The sequence below is a fragment of the Patagioenas fasciata genome, chromosome 10 (assembly GCF_037038585.1).
Source record: "Patagioenas fasciata isolate bPatFas1 chromosome 10, bPatFas1.hap1, whole genome shotgun sequence".
In the NCBI taxonomy this organism is placed as follows: domain Eukaryota; kingdom Metazoa; phylum Chordata; class Aves; order Columbiformes; family Columbidae; genus Patagioenas; species Patagioenas fasciata.
Window position 1 is genome coordinate 18,346,956 of NC_092529.1, and position 25,940 is coordinate 18,372,895.

General features: G+C 44.0%; 1 protein-coding gene across 1 annotated transcript in view; it reads left to right on the forward strand.

Annotated features, from left to right (window-relative positions):
- Positions 1-25,940, forward strand: part of LRIG1 (leucine rich repeats and immunoglobulin like domains 1) — a 92,825-nt gene that overhangs the window by 31,517 nt on the left and 35,368 nt on the right. The window contains 2 exon segments of the mRNA XM_065845438.2: positions 4,357-4,428; positions 9,287-9,361. Coding sequence (XP_065701510.1) covers positions 4,357-4,428; positions 9,287-9,361 — 147 coding nt within the window.

Here is a 25,940-nt window from a genome sequence, read left to right on the forward strand (position 1 = left end):
GTTTTCTTATTTAGAGACGGAATGGATGAATAGACAGAACAGGGCCCTTCCCATATTGATATAATATGTTCTCAGTTTCCAATCATGTGCATCTTAATGACAGGAGGGGGAAAACCCTGCATTGTTGGATTAGCCAATATAAGGAAGACTTGAAGAAGTGTGCAATGGATAAATAACGTGCAGAGCACTTCTCATGACATCAAGTTAAAATACATTTAAAAGAAAATCCAAGCCTCAGCTGAGATTCTATTTAGCAGAGAAAAAAAATCAGAAAATTAAGGGCCACTCAAGTTGGTGGCTCTGTTCTCTCTTTGCAATCTGTAGAAGCTTCTGACCTTTGTAGGATGCTTCCCTGAATTAACAGCCCAGGCTCCTTTTGTCCAGGATTTATGTAGGGTTGTCTGTTGAATTTTGTTTTCTTTCCACAGTTGCCTTGGAGGGATCAAAATATCCTCCCATGAGTAACTCAACAGAAACTTTGCCCATGCAGAGAAGCAGAAGGACGCTGGGCAGGCAGTGTTCTGTGTGGGTATGCGGGATGCAATCGTCGATCTGTACGTGGGTGCAGGTGCTGGGCCATGGGCTGACTGCATACCAAAGACATGGTCTCCTGGAACTGGCATAAAACACCGGAGATGATGCTCTATGACCTGCCCCTTTGCAGAGATGCCCACTGCCTGAGATAGCTCAGATTGTTTTAGGGGAGCAGTAACTTGGGAAAGGATGGAGTTTTGATTTTGAGGGCTCGTTTCTTTGAAGAAGATGTTTTACGATATTGTTAGCGGAAACATTGGCTCATTGTGAGCTGTTGCACTGCTGCGTGGCAGAGACAGCACATCAGAATGCATCCTGTGCTATAGGAGAGCAGAAATGAGACAGTTTCCACCAACGGGACAGCTGTGCCCCCAGGATTGACATTTCTAACAAGCCTGTGTTACTGGTCTGCTTGGCCTGAGAGGGACATTGCAGCCCTTGCAGTGCTTCGTGCACTGTAGTACATTTGCGACCCATGCTTTGTGGTGAGGGAACGTCATATGCACCCATGACCTCAAGTTTTGAGTTCCCCTCTTTTATTTGCATTGCTGGAGCCAAACCAAGACTGAGACCTCATTTCATCGGCATTGGGCAAACTGAGACAATACCTACCTCTATTTTATTTACAGCCTAAATAGACAGGACAGACAAAGGGTGGTTGTGGAAACAAAAGCTCTGGAGAGGTGATGTGACATGACCCGGTCACCCAGCAGGAGATTAAGAGAACCAGGAATAGATGGAAGTTGCCTGATTCCCAGTCCCAATGATCTATCTGTTGGAGCCTGTTAATTCTTTCTCCCGCTCGCATTGCATGCTGTGACCAGCATGCCAAGTACTCGTGTGAGGGGATCCGAGTTCTGGAAAACACATCTTTTGATTACTCATGTAAGCTAAGATATATCTCAGAAATTGAGTAAGCTGTTTGTTTTAGTGTATCTATTTAATTTCAAGTCTCCTGTTTATTCTGCACTGATTCTCTATTTCTAGCTTTCATTTCCCCACTGATTTTTGAATGGTGTAATGTGTGTTTGGTGAGGATACCTGGTGACTGGAGTGGGTTGTGTGGGGAGGACTGAAGACTTTGGGATGTGATAAGGTCTCGGAGTTCCCCTGTATTTCTTCAGCAGCCATTGGAAAGCCTTTCTCTGTGTGCAACAGGCAAAATATGGTTGTGCTATCTGAGGGGCCAGCTACTTTTGCAATGTCTTTGTTCAAACTTCTTGAATGGCAGCAACAATAATCAGAAAGTTGCTTTACATGATGTTAAACTGTGCCCATAAAATCCTTTAATTTACTAAGATTTTTTTTTTTTTCATTTGTGAGCTTCTGAAGTTCACGTCAGCATCACTCGGTGCTTGAGCATTGGCTAAGCCAAGAATCTGTTCCCTTTGACAAGTGTAGGAATGATCAGTTGGTGTCTGTGATTCTCAGTGCTTGATAAGTTACCTTGAAGAACTTCAAAGATTTGCAGCAATAGAAGGTATAGAAATACATTAAACCAGATGGATTCATGCATGGTCATGATGGTGGTTGTGTTTTCCCCTTACAGTTTATCATTAGTATTTCTGCATCAGCTTTATCTTTATTGTGTTGAGCCTATAGGACGTTACCTGTTGTATTTTCTCATTTTGTTTGCATGTCAGGCAAGGACAGGCTCCAACCTGATTTTACTGTGTGGTTTAAAAAAAAAAAAAAGTAGTAATGTAATCTGTGGGCAAATTGCACTTTAATTCATAATTGTGCTATGAATATGGACTTGGCTTTCAAATGTGCTCTGAGTTTAAACTGCAGTTTGACTTTTATTTAGATAAATGCTTTTGAGTTCATCGTGAAATGGATATCTGCTGTAGGCTGGTATTGATTTAAAGGTCTCTTGGGTGTTTTAAAATGCAGTAGGGGCTTACAGGACAACATATTTTAAAACTAGATGCTTGGTTAGGTTTAATGCTCCTTCAGGTCTAGATTCTGTTAGGAGCCAGCCTGTGTTGATTTGTAGGGCCCTCTCTCACAGCAGGTATTGGCAAGAAAATGGAACACTTCAGGCAAGATGCAGGGAACTGTCTCCAGAGCTGGCTATGCTGAAATTATGGGGAACAGTGCATGTGTGAGAACTATGGATGAGAGATGTGAGAACAGGGGAATGCTTTGAGGACTTCCCATAAATGCATTATAGGAGGGTAAGCGATCAATAATTGCTTTTTAGCTTGAAAGAGGTATTTATCGCTTCCTGCTATTCGTGTGAAGTTGGTGAGCTTTGTAGTCTTTCAAGTCTTGGTATTTCTAAGGTTGCTGTCGGCCTAGATTTCTCTTTGCATTGCCACCAATTGCAGTGGGTTAGCAATTCAAACAGGAGGTCTCTGTGCTCTTCTGGCTGCTGCCCCTGTTTTTGTGTCCCTCAGCTCTTGGGTTATGTAGCGTGGGTAAAAATTCAGTAGGTGCCCTGGTGACTTAGGTCCTGTTTACTTGCTTGGGTTCTGTGGGCACAGCTTTAAAACAAAGAAAATATACAAAAGAGGGAAGATTGGCCAGTTTTCTAGTCAGACTGGCTTGGTGGTTTGAGTAAGTAGATGAATGTTTGAGGACTTATCTAAAATCAGGCCATGAATCTTTTGGGTCATGTTCAGAGGTGCAGTAGGAGGGTGTAACCTCCCTGCAGAGGAGACGGGAGGGTTGAATTTTACCCAGGATAATATCCTAGAGCAGGGTGTGGAGCAGGGTGAAAATAAAGTAGGTCCCCCCTCACAATTTCCTTACAGCTTCTTGCGGTTGCTTTTCTTACACCACCCATCAATTTGCCTCTTCCCTCTTTAGATTACACGCTCACGGGAATATGCGAGCGCTGCATACCTCATGTTAATTAAGCCATTTGTTAATTTCCGTATCATTAGTCACTTGGTCTTAATTGATCTGTGTTCTCCCAGTAAGTCCCCAGCTGCAGGTTTGACCTGTTGTGTGTGGTGTGCTGATAGTGCAAATCTAGGAGGGGAAGCTTTGCTGTTGTGCCACGCGATGCTACAGCAGAGCATGCCAAGGATCTTGCTTGTGGTGTTCAGAGTCGGTACTTTATTTGCATCATTTTTCTGTTTGCTGTCCCTCACAGTGCGTTCCTTCCAGAATGTTCTGGCTGTATTTCCAAATGGGAATGTTCTGGGATCTCCCATCAGTGAAGTGCTATAATATGATCTGGATTTGAACTGTCAGGTAGCTGGAAAGAGTCGGTTGGGATTGTTGAAGAGCAAAGTGTGTAATACTGTGTGATCAGCTGAAAGCTGTAATCACGCTAATTAAAAAACCCTCAACATTTAGCAACATACTAATAATATCTTGTTAGAAAATTTAGAATTTGTCATGTTTACACATAGTAAGTGTATGTACTTTTGCGTGTCTTTGCTTGTAGGTAATACATGGTGGTATATAAAAACACCCCATGTGAATATAGCTATAAAATATTTAGCAGAAGGTTTGTTGATTGTTTCAATTCAGATTTTAATTTGTCAGGAAATAACCTATTCATCTGTGATTAGTTTTGTGGTTGTGAATAACCAATAGAAGAATAATAAATGTAATTGTGTAATATAAAGACAAATTAAAACCACACTAAGGCGAAAGAGGAAAAAGCTAGGGAGAGCTAGATGACATTTTGATCACAAAACTAAAGTAACTCTGAAGTATTGAGCAGAAAAGTGCTGCTCTGCCATGTTTAAGTGCTCTTGTTAAAAACAAACCCACCCTCTCAGTGCAATCTGGAATAAATAAAATGACTGTGTTTTGCTGAGCATAGTAACTGCAGTATGCTGATCCCACTGTCTTTCATTTTAACAGAAACCTGAGCTACAACAAGTTGACGGAGATTGATCCTTCCGCCTTTGAAGGGCTGTCAAACCTTCAGGAAATGTAAGTGTTCTTTCAAAGGTTTTAATTGTATTTTGCCAGGGCAGCTTGTGGGCCAGGAGGAAATTGTATATAGTTTCACGAGACAGTACGTTCCTTTAGCTTACTTGAATGAGCAGATCCAACTTGGCGTGGAGGTTTTGGTTTTTTCCTCCATATTGTACCTGTGCTTTTTTTTTTTTTTTAGACCTGTCAATTAGCAGAACACAGCATTCCAATGAAAACAGCACAGCTGTTATTGGAAATCATTGCAGTTTGCCTCCCTCTGTCTTGTGCAGTGCTGTGAGAGAGCAGTTCGGCTGACACACCTGAAGTGCACACAGGGCTCCTTGCTGAAAGGATAACCCCGGAGCAATGCACAACTGCCTGGATTGTGATACCTGATGCCAGCCTAGCCCAAATCTCCCAGGAAACAAAGGTGTAGTGTAGTGGGATAACAAAGCACTTAACTGTGTCTCCTCCTTTCTCAGACATTTGTGCTCCTTTTGGAAGCAGAACAAGTTCTGGTTGAAGTCTTCTAGGAGAGGCTAAAACAGCAGAGCTGTCTTCTGCTTTGGTTGGGCAAGAGAAGGACCTGGTGGAGGTCTGAGCAGCTGTGCCAGACTCCCCTTGCTGGTAAAGGAAGCCTTGTTTGAGGAATCATGGGATTTTCTAGCTCGTGATCTGTGTAAATGCCCAGCAGCTACACTCTCAGAGGAGCTGTGCTTGTCAGCTATTCACGGTGATTCTACCGGAGCACTAATTTTTGGGTTTTGAAAAATGAAAGTGACTGAAATTGCAAGCGGTGGGTTGAGGTAATGAGCTCGCGTTTGAATGCTGAATCGCTGGCATACTTGAGGTTTGGGCTCTGTTTGAAGAGCTACTGATGCCTCATGGGAAACTGAAAAAACATTTCCTTTCAGAAACAATGCGGCGCTCTGTGTATATAATGCATTTTCTCTTGTTCCTCTGTCTGTTTTTGTTAAGTGTTGGCTATGGGACTTGTGGAGGGGCCAGATCCTGAGATTCTTACGGGCAACAGAGTTTGCTGCAGTGGGAGTTCTGCCTAACTAATGCTGGCAGGATTGGACTAATGTAGCATCTCTCCCCCTGCCTCATTGCCTCTGGCTCCCCTGCTTACACTAATAGTAGGGAGTTACTAGGGATCATGATGAAGTGAGGAACATGCATGAGGAGGGACTACAGTGCTCTGCAATCAGTTCATCACAGTCATCCCAGAGGGCAGTTCAGGGAGTGGAGAGAAAGTGATCGAGGTAACCAAAATGCTGCCTACAGGATCTGTTTTCTCAACTTTTCTTTAAGCTGTGGAAAGCCTTAAATTGCTCTGTGCTTAAAGAAGGGAATCACACCCCTGATCCCACGAGACTTTAGAATTATCCTAACATAATTGTGGCTTAGCAATAGCTTTTATTTGTGGAAGCGCCTGAAGGCATGTGACTTTGGGGAGCGTGGAGCTGGGAAACGCGTATGGCTTCTGATTCCTTAGGTAGGGAGCTCCCTTGTGCGCAGTGCCGCACGTGTCGAGAGCAGGACAAGCCCTGCACGGAACAGTCAGCTGCTAAAAAAAAGTTGTGAGGGTTCAGGGGAGGTAAGTAATGCCACTCACAGAGTAATGGTGTAGGTAAGAGCTGCTGGTGTGTCAGAAAGGCAGGGTTAGGGAAAAGGGAGAGAGCAGAGGAGTGAGTAGGAGGGAAAGGGAGCAACCAGAAATGGGGGACTGGAAGGGAGGCAGAGGTCTGGAGCTGAGCCTGGAAGGCAGGCTCTGGAAAGTGTGAGGGAGAAGCTTATTAAAAGCCCTATCTACCAATCTTGGTTGCTTTTGAATAACAGCTAAACCACAGACCACTGAAATAAACTGCATTTCACAAAGAGAACCACATCTATACTGCTAGAGCATCTCCTTTCTGAGGGTTGGGTTGTATTTTTTTTTAAGCACTCTGCAAACATTCATGAAATAAGCATCATGCTGTGGCATGTCTTGAGAGCAAGTCAGTGTTTTGCTGTGCACACTGTTCTGGGCAAACCAAGTCAGCCTCAGGGAGAGAGATTGCCCCAAATAATAGATGCATTGATAAGAACCAAAGCCTCCCATGGTGCTTCAAATGCTATGCCTGTGGTTCCTGAGCACTGCAGATGAGGCTTGAAGCTCTTTGTGTGTCTCTATGTGAATAATCAGTGTGATATATTGTAAAAAAACTTTGTTTTCCCTTAATTTCAAGAAAATCTCTGTGAACCAGAAGATATAAACTTAATAGATTATCTTGGATGGTCTGTTTGCTTTGCTAAGAAGGCAATAAAATAATAGCTGTATTTACTCTGTATTTTTTCACTTTCTCTGGGTTTAGGCAGTTTTGTTTGTTTGTTTGTTTTAAGAAACCTTTTTTACCTTGAAAGCTTTAAGTCTGTGTGGGATGAAATTTAGTAGCTCAAAGTGATATGAAACCCCATGATCCTACATGCTCTGAAATAAATAGCTTTGTGCTGGTGGATGCTCAGGTAGAAGGGGCTCGAGTGTGACATTGCTTTCTTCCTTCAGGATACCTATGTTTTCTTTTGTCCCCTTTGGTGACCCTTCTGGGGTTTATCTGTTCTTGTACTGTGGTTGAAAGGGTGGGATGGCGGGTGCTGCTGTGGGGTAGGCCCTTGGTCCTTCCTGGGGTTTCCTCAGGTCATGTGGATCATGGGATCCATGAAAGTGGTGCTTGCACAGCTCTCAGGTTTTCCAAGCATCTTGTAATAGAGAAGTAGTAACTGTGCTAAAATTCCTCTCCAAACAACTCACCTTTTATTTTCTAAAGTGCCTTTCACTGAAAGCTCTGGAGAGCTGTGCTATTTTTGAGCAGGCTCCATTTCAGCTTGACACCAGCCTGGCAACCGGACCGTAAATATTTTATATGGGTGGCCCCCCTCCTCCTCTGCCTTAGCATCCAGAGGCAGCAGGTTTGTATTGTCAAAGGTGAGGGCTGGGGAGGAGAAAGGAGGCAGAAAGTTTCAATTTGTTGAGCCTGGCTCTTCTGTTTTGAGGATATTGTTTTGCTGTTATTTTTATTTCCTTTATGTGGGTGAAGGGTGAGATGAGAGGGAAGTCCCAGGCAAGTACCAAGCTTGGCTTTCTCCTCTTTGTCAGAGGCTGGTGCCTGTGAGCCAAGAGAGAAAATGAAGTGGGAGAAACACTTCTGACTGACTGCTGACCTGACGGGAGACTGATACATGAAAATCACACTTATGTCAGAGGAGGGTTTGACCAGTTGTTGGATGCCAGTCTGTGTCAGAGCCACTTAACCAGAGCTGACCCAGGCTAGTGGAGGGTGGGCCTAACTATCCTTCTCTCCAGTGCCTTTCAAAAAGTTGCTCAGTTGGATGTTAATGAAAACATGGCACAAATATAAGCATTTTAATGCAGTTTCCTGCTTGCTTTGTACCTTTGAAAGCTCTAGACCTTGCTGTAATATGTGCAGCAGTGAGCTTTTAGCTGCAAAGTGGAGCTCCTTGCTGAATTGCAATGCATCTGGCTTTTTTTTCCTCGTACATTTTAAGATACGGGTATAATGTCAGAGGCAGAGCTGAGGCTGAGGAAGGCTTTTATCCCAGCACTGCCTGCAACTCCTCATGAAATCAAATATCTTGCCTGCTCTCAGAGGAGTTAGAAGGAAGTTCTGGAATGGATGCATTGCTGCCCTCTCCCACCTGCCAAAAATAGTTTTAAATAGGAAAAAAAATAAGATTGCCCCAACTTGTGCATGTGGCTAAGAACACCTGAGCTGTGCTGTGCTCCCCTGACTGATGTGGGGTCCTCTTCTCACACCTGAATTGTGATCTTATTGAGATCTTGCAGAACCCCTGCAGCAGGGGAATAGTTTAAAAGCAGGTGGTGGAGAGAGACCCAGCGAGGCTCTGCCCCAAGCAATGGCTGAGGGAGGCGGCTGGGGGGTCCCGGGAGCTGCTGTGTGCTGCCTGGCTCAGCTTTAATTGCTTCAGCATGTGGTGGGGGAGTGGGCAAGATGGCTAAGAAATTAGGTAATTTTCAAGCAGCCAGACAAGCGACTGTTAGAGTAATTAATTGACTAATTCACCATACAAACAGGGGCTCTTTAAACCAAGGAAGAGCCGGTCACATGGCGAGGATCTGTTTTCAGTCAGAGAAACACTTCAAACATTAGGCCATTGAGGGGGACATTTCTGCACTGGCATTTCCAGGAGCAGGGCCCATCTGCAATTGCCATTAGCCCCTGGGGGCTGCACGGTGCTCCCTGGCTGGCTGGAGCAGGTCACCTGGTTTTGGTGGCATTACTGCGCTCAGCACCAGTTCGTTGTGTGTGGTGCTGGCTGCCCTTGCAGGATTTTCAGATCTTAGTCTGGTGTGGAGAGGAGGCCTAAGGCCGCCATTCCCTGCTGCCTTGGCACCCTGGCCTGGCCTGGCCTGGAGGGGCAAGTTGGGGCTGTTGCTTGGGGAGGGGGTTGAATTTGTTGTCCTGAGGCAGTGGGTACAAACAGTCTTCTATCTCAGGTTCCACTCCCTGATAACTCTGGAAATTGAGGCTGATAGAAGGCTGTGGCACAGCGCCTTCCTCAGTGCTTGACTTTGCTTAAAAGAGTGGGAGGAAGAAGAAGAGCCTTGCTTTTATGAAGGTGATACTGTGGAACCAGTTATGGTGGCTGTGATTTATTAAGGGTTGGGTTGAGAGCATAAGGAGGGACTATCAGACAGAGGCATCTCCCTTGGGATGGAGGCCTCCACCAGAATGTCAGTGATCCCAAAGAATTGTAGAGGGATGGATGAGGAAGCGCCATGGCTGTCCTCTGCTCCCACGTGCTTGGTTGTAGGCCTCTTGCTTCAACAATTAATTTCTGTTTCTTGCAGGCGACTGAACAACAACGAGCTGACCACCATTCCCTCCCTGGGACCTGCTGCTTCCAGTGTCCGCTCCCTCCACCTGTAAGTCGCTGTTGCATCTTTTGGCTTTTGAGCTTGAGCTGTTGTTTGTGGGGTGGGTTTGGCTGCTACTGACCCAGAGTTTCATGTGTGTCACACCTGCTTCTGCTGACTCTCCAGGCTGCAGGTTTGTTGGCACCTTAATTAAGAAACATCATCTGCAGTTGTGCAATTTGCACGATGGTGGGCTTGATTAATGTTGTGCTTGTGATCAGTCGTAACTTACGTCAGTAAACTCTACAAGTTAGTTGGACGTTGAGTAAAGTTTTGTTTATTCATCATTTGCCTTTGGGTTTCAACAATTATGTCATACTTGTGCTATTAAAGGCGTATATAACTTAACCTTTCCTATATTGTGCTTTTTTTTTTTTTTTTTCTTATCCCCTGGCCCTGCTCTGATAATTTTTTCTTTTAAAGCCAGAGACTATGCACATCTTAATCTTTCAGGGAACTCATTCCAGACCTGTTTTTATGGTCTCTTTCAACTTTTTTTTTTTGAGAGCGCTTGATGATTGCAAGACTAGATCTGCAGCAGCTTTGAAGTTCCTGACTTTGGCAGTTTAGGTGCCTGCAGAAGTGTTGGACACCTGAGAGCACTTGTGCACCTGCTGCCAAGGAACTTGGGTTGGGGACACTGCTGAAGGGAATAAAGACATTATAATATCAGACTTCTTAGTATCTTAAGAGTATGGATTTCTAAAATTATTTTTGCATGTGTCTGCTTGTAATGCACACCAAGAAGGAATTTTGCTGAGGTATGCATGATACCTCCCAAGTTCCCAGGAAGGGGAAGTGGTTATAGTTGATACGGACTCCAGCAAAGCACTTGAGTTGAGCAGTTCAAGTGAAGGCTTCTAGTGTGTGTCCCTGCAGTGTGCACCCACGGCAGGTGTCCACATTTGCCATGGATTTGCTTCTTGTAGTGGAAAATGCCTGTGTCCGTACCACCAGGTGATTGGCCTCTCATGCCCAAAAGGTTCCAACTTATGCCAAGACAACCTTGATCTCTTGACTGAAAGTAAATTCCTATTACTTAAATCAAGGACAGAATTGAGTGAAATGAACTGGCACCGTTCCTGCTCTTCCATTAGGCAGTGTTAAAATATGGAAAGCAGAAGAACTCCCTTACTGTTTTAATTCAGTTTAGAGATTTTCAGCTTCTAATCGGTGTCCGTATCTCTCTGCTGGCGTGAAGTGAGTTTAGCTTTTGTTTGAGATATGGTGCCTTTGATCTGATTCTTGGGTATACCATGTTCTGGCAGAGCTTGTGAAAAGCAAAGTGCTCCTCTGCTGTCATCAGTGCTGGATCTAGCAAGTGTCTTTGTAAAATGCCTAAGTAACCACTTCACCTCCCGGGTGGAAGGGGTGACTTGTGTCTCAGCAGTTATCAGACCTGTCAAATGTGTCACACGCAGTTGGTGTGAAACCATCTCGTTTGATTTCTGCCTCCCCCCGCAGACCCTCCCTGCTTGCGTGACCACATGTGAAGTCTGGATGTGTGATCTGGGGGCTTCTGGGTGCAGAGAGGGACAGTAACTCCCTCCGAGCAGCGTGTTGCTTGTTCAAGGCACGATCTGCTGACTCGAGAGGCCATCTGCCTGCCACTTGAACTCAGCTTACTCAGGGCGTTATGCACTTGGATTCTAAAAACTCTGATTTATGGGTCAAAAGCTTACATACAAATTACCATGCAACATATAGTTTTAGGTCCCTCAAATCAGCTTTTCTTTCTCACAGTGTCTATAAATGATCTGAGTTTCACAGGCTCTTGTTATTTTTGCTATTAGTGTAGCCATTGGCAAAGGATCAAATTGCTAGAGCTTTGTGTTTTTCCTTTTTTTTTATTCCTGAAATGAAACAAGCAGTTTGGAAAGGAGGAATAATGACTGGTGGAAGGCAGTAGATTTACAGCTCCTCTGAAATTTCAGAGTGGTGCAGAAGGAAGGGGAAGGTACAAAGCCAAATGATAAAAGGACGGTGTTCTAAACAGACCTGCTTAGTATCACTTTCCAGAAATCTGTATTGCTTTCCTCAGCTGCTACACATAAATAACTGATAGCGGGATTTGTAATGCTGCTGTCATACCTCTGCAAGAAGGATCTCTTTGTTTAGCTTGTTTCAAAGAATGCCACTTCCCCCACCCTGCATTTCCTTTTAATTTTTATCAGAGGTAAAAATAATCTGAAAGATGTTTTAAAGTACCTGCTTTAATCGATGTTGCTGACTAACTCACATTGGAATGATTTGCTGAGCAAGTGAGGCTTTCTCCAGCCTTGGGATTCTTTAAATCAATTGGATGGCTTCCTAAAAGACGGTCCTTTAGTTCAGCTCCAGGTTAATGGGCTTGATACGCAAATTGTTCCGTAAAGTTCTTTGGCCTGGTGTGATGTAAGGAATTGGATTATGTGGTCATACTGGTTTCTTCTGGCCTTCAAATCTGTGAAGTAATAATTGGGGAGGCTGCCAAACTAAACCCAGGGTGAAGACTCATAATGAAGACTGTGTATTGAGAAACTGGTTTATGTTTAAGTATATAGTGTTACAGTGTATTCTTGCTGCTAAAGAAAAATAAATAATTTCCTTTTTTTTTTTTTCTTCCCAGTGTTTAGAAATGTGTGAAGTGTGTTTACCTCACAAACCTCTGAAGTAGGTTTTGTGTATTGCATGTGGTTAAGTATTTCCAAAGGGCTGTTGAATGTATTATAAAAGCAAGAGTTGTGTATATGTCACTCTAAACACTCTTTTGAACGAGTTACTTCATCTCCTACTCTTCCTAAATTGGGGAAGAGACTTTCTCTCCTTTTAGTGCTGTGAGAAAGAAATCTGCCGTGCTGCCAAGCTCAGATTTTTCCATAAAGGATTCTTAATGAGCTTGATAGCTTTGCATTCCCTGTTTCAGGCTTTCCCATAACTGTCTCCATCACCCAAAACTTGCTTGACCCCACATGCGTGTGGACTGTGGGCCAGTCATGTATGTGTAAGCATGTGGGAATCTGTTGGAGAGAGAATTCTCAAGGCTTTCTGCAAATCTTTGGATCTTTCAAGCTGCAGATGGATGCAAGCATAACATATGTATCAAACATTCTGTGCCCTAATACACTGCCGTGAAGTTTAGTTCAGTTTAATTATTCCTTGAAGAGTCAGTTTGTTTGCCTTGCACGTTGAAAATACTGCCAGAGTCATTCATCTTGACAAGAGCAAACATAAGGGACTTGATAAGGCTTTTAATAGAACTGAAGGGAAAAATAATCTATGTACGGGTTACCAAATAAAGACAGACATTAAATGCAAACATCTGTTAATGCAAACAAAAGCCAGGAAATTCAGCTGAGAGGGGGAGAGTCGGAATCTGGACTCATTCCAAAATCGCATCGGAGCAACTGAGAGGAGAATCTTGCCTGAAATTCTCACAGCATTTGTAATTTAGCTACAGTTCCTAGACATGGACGTTTGGGAGTTGATGGCAGGATGTTTTCTCTGACATGCTCTTGGCTGAGGATTTCCCTTCCCAATGTTCTGCTGCGGCTCAAGCGTGTTAACTCTGTAGGTTCTCAAACTCTGTTACCTGGGCTGGTGGAGAAGTGGAGGGTGGAAGAAACCATTTATTTGCAGCAGAACTGAGTGTGTTCATGTCCAGCTTCCTCACTAGCTTGTGTGGAGAGGCTCCAGGGCGGCCCGGCTGATTCAGTCAGCACCACCGATGCAGGGGCAGGAACACAGGCTGTTATGCAGCTGTAAGGCTCAGCCTGCTGACCAGATCTCTGCAGCAAGTGTGGTAAACAGAGCACGCTGTGCTGTATTCTTAGCTGGATAGGAATTAAGGAAGTTACCAGATCAAACACTTAAAAATCACTTTCATTTCTTTCACTAAGTCTTTCTTTCACTACTTTTAAGCCCCCAACCATTTAGGAATAAAGGGGATGGTGACCTGTGGCTGTCAGCTCTATGTTAGCAACCGTCAAAGCTGTCTGAGATGCTTTGGCCCCATGTTCTTGCTCTTAATAAGCACAGATAACAAGGAAATCAGAATAGGGGTTTTTGGAGCAAAAGGGTGTGAAATAGGATTAGCTGATTCACAGAGGATGCAGCGACATTCTGCAGTGTATTTACTGAGGAAAGTGAAATCAATAGGACTACTCTGCTGCCAAACTGAGCATAAAAGTCTCTTGAAGAAAATCAATCTTCTTTACAGGCTCATTAATGTAAAGATCAATTCACATTAAACTGTAATTAAACAGAGAGGGCTAGTAGGAGGAGGGTAAGTGATCTACTGTGCCACAGGCAAAATATATCATGTAAAATTTGAAGACTGAATACACAGAGAATTGGAAATGACGAAACTTGTTAGGTCTGGTGGAAAGGGCTGGTGAGCTGAGATGCTGATTGGGGCAGCATGGCCCTCATGAAAAGGAGGGTACTCTATGGTATTTCATCCAGCCATTTTGGGCAAGACAGGTCAAAAACTGCAGCCAGTAATTTCTGTATCAAGAGTAATATTTTCATTCGAGTTGCATGGTTTCTTGGAGAACAACTTCTCTGAAGTGTTGGGGATTTCAGTATAATGCTGGTTAAATTAGTTACATTGTTAATAATGTGACCTTTGTTGCTTGTCTGACTTTGGCTTTAATTTTCATTGTGTATCATTAGACCTCTGTACTGGATTAGAGTTGACTGGTCTTAGAGATCCCTAATGTGGTAAAATTGGGATCATACTATAGATCCTCTTCCCAGAGCTGTTGCCTCATGCTTCCTTAGGCAATGCTTGGGAAAGCAACTGTTAGCAACTATTACTTCAGTGCTGTTTGCACTGCTTCACTGATGGTGTCAGAACCTCTTTCTGAAGACCCATGTGGACCATTAGATTCTTTGCTTTCACCCAAGACAAATGTTTCTTGCTGTTAGCTGAAACTTTCAGCCAACTTTTCCCAGGAGCTGGGATGGTGATGTTGAAATGTGTGACTCCAGTTTGTCTTCCTTTTTCAAGTTCAGATGGTGAAAGCTCAGCTGAGTATCCAGAAAACTGCAGCATCAGTTCCTGCCCATGGCAGCCTCTCTTGGTGACTCCTTGTAGAAGAAAGAGCTCAAAGCCTGAGCTGGTCTCTACATGAGGCGTGAGCTCACTTCATGTTCCTGACTAGGCCAGAGTATAAACCTCTGTGTAGGCGGTGTTGATAGTTGGGAGGTTTGGGCTTAGATGAAGAATTGAGGTTTGAGCTAACACGATGGTATAGATGTGGCCTTGGAGGCCATTTGTGGCCTGGGATCCAGCTGTGCTAATTGCTGTACAAACAAAACAACTGCCTCGAACCCCAAGAGACTTAGTCTGCAAGTCATCTTTGCTGGAGTTAAAAAAAAAAAAAGGATGATCTAACAATTAGAAATAAGGAGAATACTCCGTTAATTCCATCTGGGTCACAGCAAGCGCTTTTGCACTCATAAGCACAAAATCCAGATGACTCAGCTGCTGCCGTGTGTGGGGTTCGGGTGAAGTCAGGCTCTGCTTGTGTGCAGGACGTGTCTTTGGCAGCTCAGAAAACCACACTGCCTGCCATGCTGCATAATCACTTGCACAAAGAAAACTTTCTCTGGTAAATGCAGGTGTAGATGCACCAGTGGGAGCAGACTCACCCCAAGCCCCTGCTTGCATCAGTTCTTATGTGGTGTAATGTCTACAGGGACCAATTCTCTAGTGTTTACTCAGGCGATTCCCCTCAGAGGCTGGAGAGTTGCTTTCTGAGGATTTGGTCCATGCTACAGGCTACACCAGTCAGCTTCTATTTTTTAATGTGAATATATTGATGTGGAAAAGTGAATAAAAAGATTGCTGGCAGTTGGGTGGTTCAGTATGCAAGCAATGCACAGGCATAAGATATTCTTAAGCCCACCTCTCCTGTTTGTTTCATTCAGAGTTCATAGTAAGGCTCTAGTGTGTAAAGTCTGTTAATTTTTGAGGCCAAAGACTGCAAGAACCTTTCCCAGTGGAGGAAATTCTCGTTAATCATGTGCTCCCAAGCACCAGAAGAGACGTTGTTTTGACTTCTTGTTTGGGCTGTTGGAACTGTTCTAATCACTTGTATGTCCTCTACGAGCTTTCAGATACAATGTGAGCACATGGAAATGGCAAAGGATCTGAGGCTGTTCCAGGGGAGCTGAGTAATCATTTATTCTAGAAAAGCAGCAGCAGTGAAGCACATAGTCCTCAGACTCAACAGAAGAGCATCAGAAAGCAATCTGGGTGCATACAGAGCAATGTAAAACTGGCTAGAGGAAAAAGGTGGTACGTGTTGATGGCAGCTCATGGCATAGCAGTTACTCCTTGAGGCTACTTTTTAATGTCTTTGCTGGGGAGGATAACCATTTAGTGCAGCTGTGGCAGCTTCTTCTGCAAGTACAGAATTGCTTTGAGCTGAGCCAGGTCTGCTGTGACATCTGTGTGCTGCTTAGCAGGCTGTGCCAGTTTAATGTTAGTTCTGCAGGAAGGAGAGGACACAAGTGGTCTTTTGGGGTGGAGCATAAGATTAGGAGATGGAGTACTGGACCAGTATCTTGTGTGTGTTCCACGTATTCATTACACCCCAGGACCAAGTGCCTTTGTGTTTGGATAGTCCTGTTCCCTTGGAGCTGCAGAGCAGATGTAACTCATGGATGTAAAGCATTTTCTGGTGCATTGTCCAAGGGCAGGTGCTTGTTGTGTATAATGCACAAGATGGTTTCCAAGTTGTCCCTCTGCAGATCAAGCCTAAGATTAGTTGTTAGGGTCATTTGCGATCATGATCTTTTGTTAAGGTCAATATGAAAAATAGCCTCATATTTGAGCCTTAGAATAGCCCAAACTTGCTACTATTAATATCTATGGTAGATTGACTGTCTCATTTAATGGCATATGGCAAATAAAGCAGATGTCTACAAAAGCAATTCCTTTGTTAGTCTTCACAGGCTGAGCAGGTTTCAAACATAAATAACTTGCTGAGTTGAAAGTTTTTTAGCATATTGGTGCTGCCTGCCTAAAAATTGCTAGTAATGGCAATTTAGTTTGCTCAGGGATGAGTATAAAAGCAGAGTTGCAACAGCAGTAAAAGCAAGTTAAATTATTTTTGGGTAGAATTCTCTGCCTGTTTTTATCTCTGAACGCTTGGATGATTCACTTTTGTAACAAAGTTGCGCAAAATCAGGAAACTATCAGTCTGTGTTAGTGTTTCTGTACTTTTCTTCCTACTGAGGTTGCCCGGTCAGTCCTCATCATCAGTTGTCAGCTTATCCTGGTTCTTAGACCAGTGGTGCTTGCTCAGAGCATCAGATAGATGCCTGGCAAGGAGTAAGAACAGGGGTGGGGGTAGAACTGTGATTTTTATTTTTTTGAAGCATGATGCCATAAAGCACTTTAAAAAAAAATCTCTCAATTTTGTTTAGCTTCAAGCATCCTGGAAGGCTTGAGAACAGGCAGTGTCTTTTAGTTCCTCTGCATGCAACAAGGCTAAACTGTTTCAGCAGAGGTGTTAAAGGAAGAATCCTGCCTGTGTGGTTCAAAGCCCAGTGAGTAAAACATCAGTTTTACCGTTTACCTTCTGCTCCATATAATGCTTAGCACTTCCATCATTGCTTCCACTAGCATAATTAGAAATAGTGTGTAATTCAGAGAAGAGAAATACTAGCTTAAACAGTGTTCACTAAAGTATGATCCTGCTATGTCTAGGTTGGAAAAGATTAGCAAAATAAATCTCTAGAAAGCTCATTTACCTGAACCAAAGCTGGCTATCTGCTGGATTTTCTGTTATTTTTAACCCATGTTAAATTCCCCAGTTAATTGCAGAGATGAGCACTAGAGATAATGTCAAAAGTTATGATCTTATTCTTGCAAAATCAGCCCTGCTGGGGGTGTGTGGGGTGGAAAATGTGATCACTGGTTAAGGTAGATGAGAAAGTAATCAGTCAAACCTTTAGATGAAGTGATCACTTAAGAGGCCGTGCTCCCTTCCAAGTGTGCGCATAACTCTTGCTTGTTAACAGGAATTCCGCGTGAATATTGATTGGGCCTAAGCGGTTGGGTGAGTGCATGTTTTGCCTGTCAAACCATTTAATGTTCAATTGCACATCAGGGAAAAAGCAAAGGGCAGCTGGAAAATGAAACAAGAACTGAGGGGCATATGAGTGAAGAGGCAACTGTTTTAGTGGTCAGATCTGAGCAGAGAAAAGCTGGGGAGAGGGGAAGGGTTAGAGTTGATTGCAAAAGAAAGAATCTAAATGGCTCACTTTTTTTTTTTTTTTGATTTAAAGTATATTTTCCTATCCAGTCTATATACTGCATGGAAACAGTTGCTGAATGGAGGAGTTATTAGCATAAACAACCAGGGAAATGGATTGGATTTTCTGTAATTCTTCAGGTGCACTGGAAAAGGAATACCTTTTGGTGGTCTTATTGAAAATGTGTTTGGTTTTTGTTCTGGTTTTGTGCGTGTGTTTTGTGGGGGTTTTTTTGGTCGTTTTGTTTTTTCCCAGATTATATTCTTGAGACAGCTGTTGTGTTTTTGTTTTGTTTTTGTTTCTTCAAAATAAGAGGAACTGAAGAAGTAAATGGTCTTACTAAAGAAGCCTGAAGAACTTATTGGCTAAGTGGTGGTAAACACCACTGATTTTATAAGATTTGCTCTTCAGCTTCAATAGATAGTGTTTTACACCAGCCTGGTTTAACACAATAGCAGTTCTACTTCACAGCTCGAATTTTCTGTTCCCTGGATCTTTTGACACCTTGTTCTGCAGTTTCCTGAAGCCATCCTTCCTACTCGATGTGCTTTATTAATAGGCTGCCTGGACTTGTTAAGAAGAGCTGTTTTCTTTGCTAACTTGACCATTGCTTTTCCACGCAGGAGTTATTTCTTCTTGCAGGCTGAACAGTCTCAGCTGAGCAGAGCTCACCAAGCCTGCCCAGAGGCTGTCTCTGTTTTGGCCACCTTGCTGACAGGACAGATAAGCCCTTTCAACAGAGCACAAGTGTGTGTCATGTCAGAACAGACTAACCAGCCAGCCTATCTACAGCTCCGAAGTGTTAACAGGAGTTTGACTGACCAGTCACAAATGCGTTTCTCCAACTGCTGCCTTCTTCAAGGGGCAAGTTTTTAGCAACTTCTGCTGCAAGTTCAGTGAGACGTAGATAATCTCGTTTGAATACTAGACATATTCAAGTGTGTTGTCCTTTATTTACATTAGTATCAGGGTCACAGAGCTCTTGTGTGGTTAAATCCACCTGCTTTCGTTGTGTTCCTGTCAAAGGTGGGAAAGCCCCTGTGTCATGTAATGGATTTTCAGGCACAAACAGTGTGTGCTGTCAAGAAGTCTGCTTGTAATTACAGTTTGGGTTAATGTCCCAGCATCATGGGCAGAGTCATTACATTTGGTTTGTACTTAAATTACTTCTCCACTTGTGTATTTTCCCCTTCTTACTCCTGCAGAGAGACAAAAGCAAAACAAAGCCACCCACAAAACACATGCACTCACTAGACTGTGGTGGATCTTCTTTACTTTGATCATTTATTGCACAAAGAGAAACTAAAATCAGCATCAGGATTTAAGGATAAAAGTGCCTACATGCCTTGTGATCCTGGACCCTATTGGCTTTCAAATGAAAATGCTGCTCTTGTTGATTAGAAGCACAAAACTTGCCAGCGATGAAAATGAGAAGCTGCTGTCCCTGCTCAGGAGTGGGACATGGTAGTTGTTCCAGGCTCTGCTCTGGGCTATTTAAACTGACATCTGGGCTGGATCTGATGCTTAGTGTCTGTTCCTCCTCATCACAAACCTGATTTATGTCTGAGGGCAGTGATGAGCATGTGTGTGGCATGGAGTGGCTCCTTGCACTGGGTGCTGTGCAAGTGTGGGGCTGTGGAGAGCAGGAACTTGTCAGAGCAGCAAACCAGCGGGGGTAAAGCTGGGCTATTTTTCTCAGCTTTGAGGACTGTCTTGTGCATTTAATTTGTGTTAGAAAATTGAGTTTGGCTGGCATGTATCAGCAGCAGAAGAAAGCCCTCAAGGTAAAAAGATGAGGAAAAACCAATGGTGCAGCAAGAGCAGCAGACCAAAGATACAAGATGTAGAGCATAAAACACTGACCTGACTATCATCTGCCAGCAACTGAATGACTCTTTTGAAATACTGATGCAGCCCTTCCTTTGAAGAGGCTCTGCTGAGCCCCATGACTCCTGGTGAAGAGCCACGTGGTTTCCTGCATTCTAGTATGAAAACTGCCATTTAACTTATATGACTTTCTTCCTTCTGTTCCCATAGGACAATTCTCTTCCTTAGAATTCAGTACTCAGCAAGGCCTCTTCTTGCCTTTGCAGCCTTTCTCAGTGCTTTCTCCAGACTGTGGTTAGGAAATGTGAGAAGATGGAGGGTGACAAGCAGTGGTTTGGACTGAGAGCTGGGGGAGACATGGGTGAAAGACTAGAACAGCTACGAGTGTTCACAAATGGGCTGTTTCAAAATCAGCATTGATTACGCTCGGTGACTTAGAGGTGCTCTCCTTTCCTTGTGCCAGAGAACTGGCCAAACTGCATTACAAGTTGGGCAGCCCCTGCTGAAGGTCCCTGGCCCTGACCCTTGCAGATGCATCATCCCGCTGAGGGATGCACACAGTCACTCTGAAGATAATTGCTGAGATGTTTTGAGGTAGAGCTGCACCCAGGGAGGCAAAGATGTGCTCTGGTATTGAGTTCATAAAAGTTGAGGAAAGCTACTTACAGAGAGGCTGTGACACACAATAAAAGATGCTTTGCACAGCCTTTTTAATGGATATGTGCTCTTTGTGAATACGTCATTTAAAAAGCCTCTGGGGAGTACAGTCCTCATGAAACATCCAATGTAACCAGAAGAGAACAGAAACTCTGGTCCTTTTGGATCCACCCTGTTGCTGATGGGGGGACTGTGCCCGTAACAGAGACTGGCTTGTCTTCAGGAATCTTAATTTGCTTTGATGTCATAACAGGTTGTGTAATTTGCTGAGGAGATAAGACAGCCTTTCTTTTAAAGATGACTAACTTCTAATGCTGCCCGTCCCACACGTTTTACTCTACTAGTGAGACTCAATGGCAAAGGCTTAGGAAGTTGTGTATTGCAAAAAGGACCCAAAATCAAATGGTCATGTCAAAGAAGTCTAGTGAGAATAAATACAGATCAAAGTGAGGGAGAAGGCTTTTAAAACTTACGTCACTTGCATCTAACACACAGCATAAGGTCCTCTAACAAGTCAAAGTTTACAAAAATAGTTCTAGTGCAGAAATATCCTAAGAGAATATGTGTCTTGCTGGATGTGGCATTTTTGGTTACATTAGAAGAAAAGTTTTCCTTTGTGCAGTTCATACTGAACCCAACAACAGCCCTTCATGAATGTTCATCAAATCCAGGCCCTTGGTTATGTCCAGCTGCTCTGAAAGCCAGCTCCTAAACAGTATACTTGATCTCTGCCTAACTCTCATCCATGGGGCTGCCTCATGAAAGAGCTACGAGAGTGTTCCTGGCAGGAGGATAACATCTGCCTGTGTTTGGGTACCAGGGCCTGAGGATGCTCTGAGGCCACGCTGGGACCACACCAGGGTTGATGGTTGCAGTCCAGCAATGTGAGAGGCAGAGGAGCTTGGTCCTGTGGGTGACCCCAGAGTAGGCCATAATAGACAGTGAACACATAAGCCCTTGCGTCACGCTGGTCTCACATGAATAGTCCTGTTGACTACAGTGGAACTATTTGTGTGAGTAATAGTTAGCTTGGGGGAATAAGGAGTTCATAACCCAGCCCTTGCAGTATCACTGGCTTGACTTGCAAGTGGCTGCTGCTCTCAGGTCCAAAGGTGTGAATGAACAATTCCCATCTCCTCATCTCTGCATGTCCGTGGCCTGGAACAGAAATGCAGCCACATCACCATGGAAGGTTGTATTTGTGTGTTTTGTTGTGTGGGTTGTTTGTGGTTTTGTTTTGTGTGTTTTTTTCCTTTCTGCGTAAAAAAAAAAAAAAGGAAAAAAATAAAGACACTTTTCCTTGAACTCCCTGTCTGTCCCAGCCTGTGTACAGCTATGGGTGGTTTGCTTCATGCTTGTCAATCCTAACCCACCAACACAAGGCAAGAACGTAACTTCGTAAATGAAAGCCCTCTGAAGCACATCAGTTTTGAAGCTGATGTACAGCAGATGAGGAGATGTCTGTGGACTTTCTGCCATAGTTTGATAAAGTTAGACTAGCTCTGCCAGCCTCTTCTTACTTTACACTTACATATGACAGTTTTAAATTAAAACAGTGTAAAATGATTGCAGATGATGTTTGCTGTATCTTAGGCCTTCTTCTGAAGCAATACTAGGGAGAGGGAAGATGCTCTCATACAGACTCAGGCAGAGCACGTAAACCTTTAAGGAAAAAGTAGGATACCTGGAAAAATTACACAAAGAGGTGTTTTGTTTTGTTTGGGGGGGGGGGGGGGGGGTGTCCTTTGGATGTGTTTTTTTTTTTTCTGTGGAGTTGTTAGTTTGGGGGGGTGTTTGTGGGATTTTTGTTGTTGTTGCTGTTTGGTTTTCCTTTTCCTTTTCTTTTTTTTTTGTGTGGCTGACCCTAAAATGCAGTGGCTGCTTGGCCTGCCACTGCTCTGCTCTGGTGTGTGCAGCCAGCACCTGAACAAACAGAGCTGTATCTGCGGCAGCCTGGGAACCCGCCAGGATTCCTCAGGGAAGGAGTGATTCAGAGCATCTGAGAAAAGTGGGGGCAGCTTCCCTGCATCCTTGTTTCCTGCCCGGACAGTAACCCGTGCAGCCTTGCTCTCAAAGGACAGTGGGGCTGCTCCCGTAAGCAAATACGGCACATGTTGTGTTGGATAAAAATATACATTTTTATAATGATACAAAATCTTGAGCCTCTTGGATTAACCTGGCCAGGCTGACGTGATAGTGCAAAGTGTCAGACAGCTACCGGGGCTTGCTCAGAGCACTTGGGAAGCATGAAACCACTATGGGCAGTTCAACCTTTCTGGGAAGGTCTTGTACATAGGGCTGATGTCCTGTGGATTTCCAGCGTGTCACCTGTGTGTTCACTTCATCTTTGGCTGCAGAGATGTTTCACTACTCCAGTACAGCAGAAGCAAGTCACGTTGTTGGAAACAAAAAAGTTTTTATTAGTTAAAAGTTAAAATCACGCAAGAAGTTGTGCATTGATAAACTGCATGAATTTTGAGTCAAAGCTGATGTCCAGCTCCCGATCACATTCTCCTCTTGTCTCCATACATTAGCAAGAAGCACTTGGGACACATCTTCAGTTGTTGATTTTAATACCCCCACCAGAACAAACAGAAACATTTATGTTGCTGCTGTTGTAAACACAAACATCTTCCATGTTATCAGTTCCCCTTCATCCTTGTCAGGAAAATTGCTCAGGCATTGCATTCCACTCTGAAATTATATTTATTTTTTTTTTTTTTAAATGTTTTGTGTGTGTGGCAAGTAATGGGCTAAAATCTGATGGCAGATCATCTAAGTTGGGAGTTGTAGAAACCTGTGTCTTGAATCTTCCCTAGTGTTTCTGGAAGGATCAATATTAGATCTCCATCTTCTCTAAACTGAGGAGGAGGAGGGGGGCAGGTAATTCCAGGCATGGGTTAGTCACAGTGTATATGTGATCCATCTCCTGTTACAGTTCTTTGATCTTGCTCTCTTTGCATGGGCTGTCTCTGACACCAAACCTTGCCTGTCCTTCAGTAGCGAACCCCATAACTCTTTCTGGCCGTAGTATTTGGTTTCTCTAGTACTTTCCCAGTATGGAAATATTAACCAAACCCTGAACTTCTTAATCTCTCCATTTCTAGTCTTGTGATCTCCCTCATATGTTAATTTTGAAAATGTGCTCGCATATTAATAGAACCTTACCCAAAGTGCAGAGCCTCTCTTTTGAAGCTCGATTTTATTTTTGATGCCTATAACAGGTGTTGGTTTAATAGGTTTGCTGTATTATGGCTTTCTTTTTTTCGTTTCGTGAGCCCAGCCAGCTCTGTAAGCCGACACGACATGAAGGCCAAGCATGTGACTTCTCCCTGCCTTTAGCCGCACTTCACACCAAACATTGGCGCTGCAGACTCCCAGTGGCCAAGGCATCTTAGTTCAAGCTTTGTCTAAACCAGGAGGTTTTCTGCTGATTGTATTTAAATCAGTCCAACCGAAGCCCCTCGTACATTCCCACCTGAGGGTCTGCTTGCTTTGATTTTCCGCTGTCAGCGTTCTAATGGGCAGCTGCTGAGGGGAAGTGAATGTGGCTCGGACAACAAAGGAGTGTGTTTGCATCGCTCTCTGCGTCGATTTCACACAAGGAGTTTGAAGCCACGGTCTAAATTAAACTGATTAGTGTTCTCCAAAGCACAGGCTTGCTTGCTGCAAAGGGGAAGGTGAATTTTTCTCCTATTAGGTCTAGTGGAAAATGTTTCACAACCTATTTATCAAATAAATATTCACAAAGACGCTTCGAACGAGGAAACCCATCGGGATTAAAGTGTAACTTTACCTCTAAAATACAAGCTGAGATTCCTGGAAATGCTGCAAGCTTTTGACTGTAGGCCACCTGTTGTTTTCCTGCCACCCCCTTCGTCTCCCTCCTGGCTTAGAGCAAACCCAAACACGCTTTGGCTTCGCTGGAACATTTTGCTTGTTTTTCTGTCTCGCAGCAGCCCGGAGGAGCACAGAGCTCGTGTTGGCTTCCTGACGTGGTTCTCAAGGGCTGGGTTTAGCGAAGACATGGCTGGAGATTAATCCAAATCTCCTGTAATCCTGAAGGGTCTGTTCAAAGTGCAAGGGCTCAGGGGCTGTGGTGCCTCGGGGTGTTGACCAGGGGTGCAGGCGGGTTCAGCAGCGATGGCCAGAGGGTACATTCCCTCAGCTCTCTCCGTTTGCAGCTGATGCTGGTGTGAGGGCAAAGCAGTTGCTGAACAAGTGCTGCATGTATACAGCTCACAGCATAAATGTAATCTACTGCTGACTTTAAGTTACCTTCATTGGGTGCTGAGATGTTACAGTTCAAGATCTCTGCTGCAAATGGGGTGTCTCTGGGAATGAGGCTGGGTGTGAACAGAGAAGTTCAGCTGTTTTAGCCAGATCCTGCTCTATTCATGAGCAAATCCAAGTGGACTTGGATGGGGTCCTTATTTTCTGTGTTTTCTTTTTCACCTGAGCTGCTTTCACTCCAAATTCTTAGTTCTCGGTGAAGACAGTTCTGCATCGTCCTGGTCTGGCAGCATGTTTCCATACACACTGGTACACCACAGGTAGAGAGGGGTTAAGAAACTTGCCCAAGGCAGATGAGTCAGTGCCAGAGCTGGGAATAGAAACTAAGAGACTTGGCTCCTGCTCTGGGCTCTAATTGCTCAATCTCACATTGAAGCCCTGTCATCATATACTCTTGAGGTAACGCTGGCTGAAGTGCAACAGGGAAAGCTGTTTCCAGGCTGTGATACCTAAGGAGTGGGGAGAGGAAAAGACACTTGGAGGCAAATTGGTTGTGGAAGCACCAATAATTTGTGCTTTAAAGCCTGGTTTTGGCAATTGGCACTAAAATCCGATCTGTCACCTTTGAAGCCAACAAAGTGTAAACTAAGGAGCTAATTGGGAAGAATCCAGCCCTTTTCCAGTCACTGCTAAAGAGGAGAGGCAAAGTCATAACGTCACTGGGCCGTTTTTTGTAAAACACCCTAATGATGAGATGGGGAATGAAGACAGGCGAGCGGGAAGGATCCAAGTAATAACAGGAAGGGTTAAATCACGTTTCAGCTCTTACTGAAAGAATGAAAAATAAAATGTAATCAAGCTAGTAAAAGGTTTGGACGATGTTGCATTCATGTCACATGGTGTGTATAGGAAAAGTTGGACTGGCTGGTTTTGTTTGAAGTGCAGTGCTTTGCAGCAAACTGTCTGACATTCCCCAGCTGGGACTGGCCGGGAATGGTGTTTGGAGCCGAGAGTTACATTTGGAGTCAGCCCATGTTTGAAAGAGACAGAGAGGGAGAGAAAGGAGCCTGTTTTTTTCCTGTGTGAAATAATTCATCAATCCGATCTGCCAGCTATAGCACGTGAAAAGCAAGAGGCAAATGGACAGAAGTCACCTGGAAACTGCAAACGTGGCTCAAACAAAATAGTTCTTTCCTGTCCTTTTCTTGCCTTATTAAAGTCTGTCTTCTGGGACAGGCTGGGAGATCTGGCAGGCGGGCAGATTGTATGTACATTGAGCAACTAAAGCCCAGAAATACTAATACTCCAGAAAAATAACATTGGCTTCTGAGGAGCACTTCATGTCCAAACTCACTCTGTGCTCTCACTGCCTTGCAGACTTAGCTGCCCTGCACAGGGATTGTCAGGTAATTTATAGATTCTTTGCGTTCATTTGTACAAGCCTTCATTTCCTGTTAATTTACAGCCAGATTCATCTCGGCCATCACAGCCTGGATGAGATCAGAGTTGAACTTGCAGCCCCTGCTTCAGCAGAGCTCCAGAAAACATGCTTGGGGTTTGCTTTCACTTACGTCTGTGTTGAGGTACTTTCCTGATTCGGGGTTGCACACACACTTAATGGACT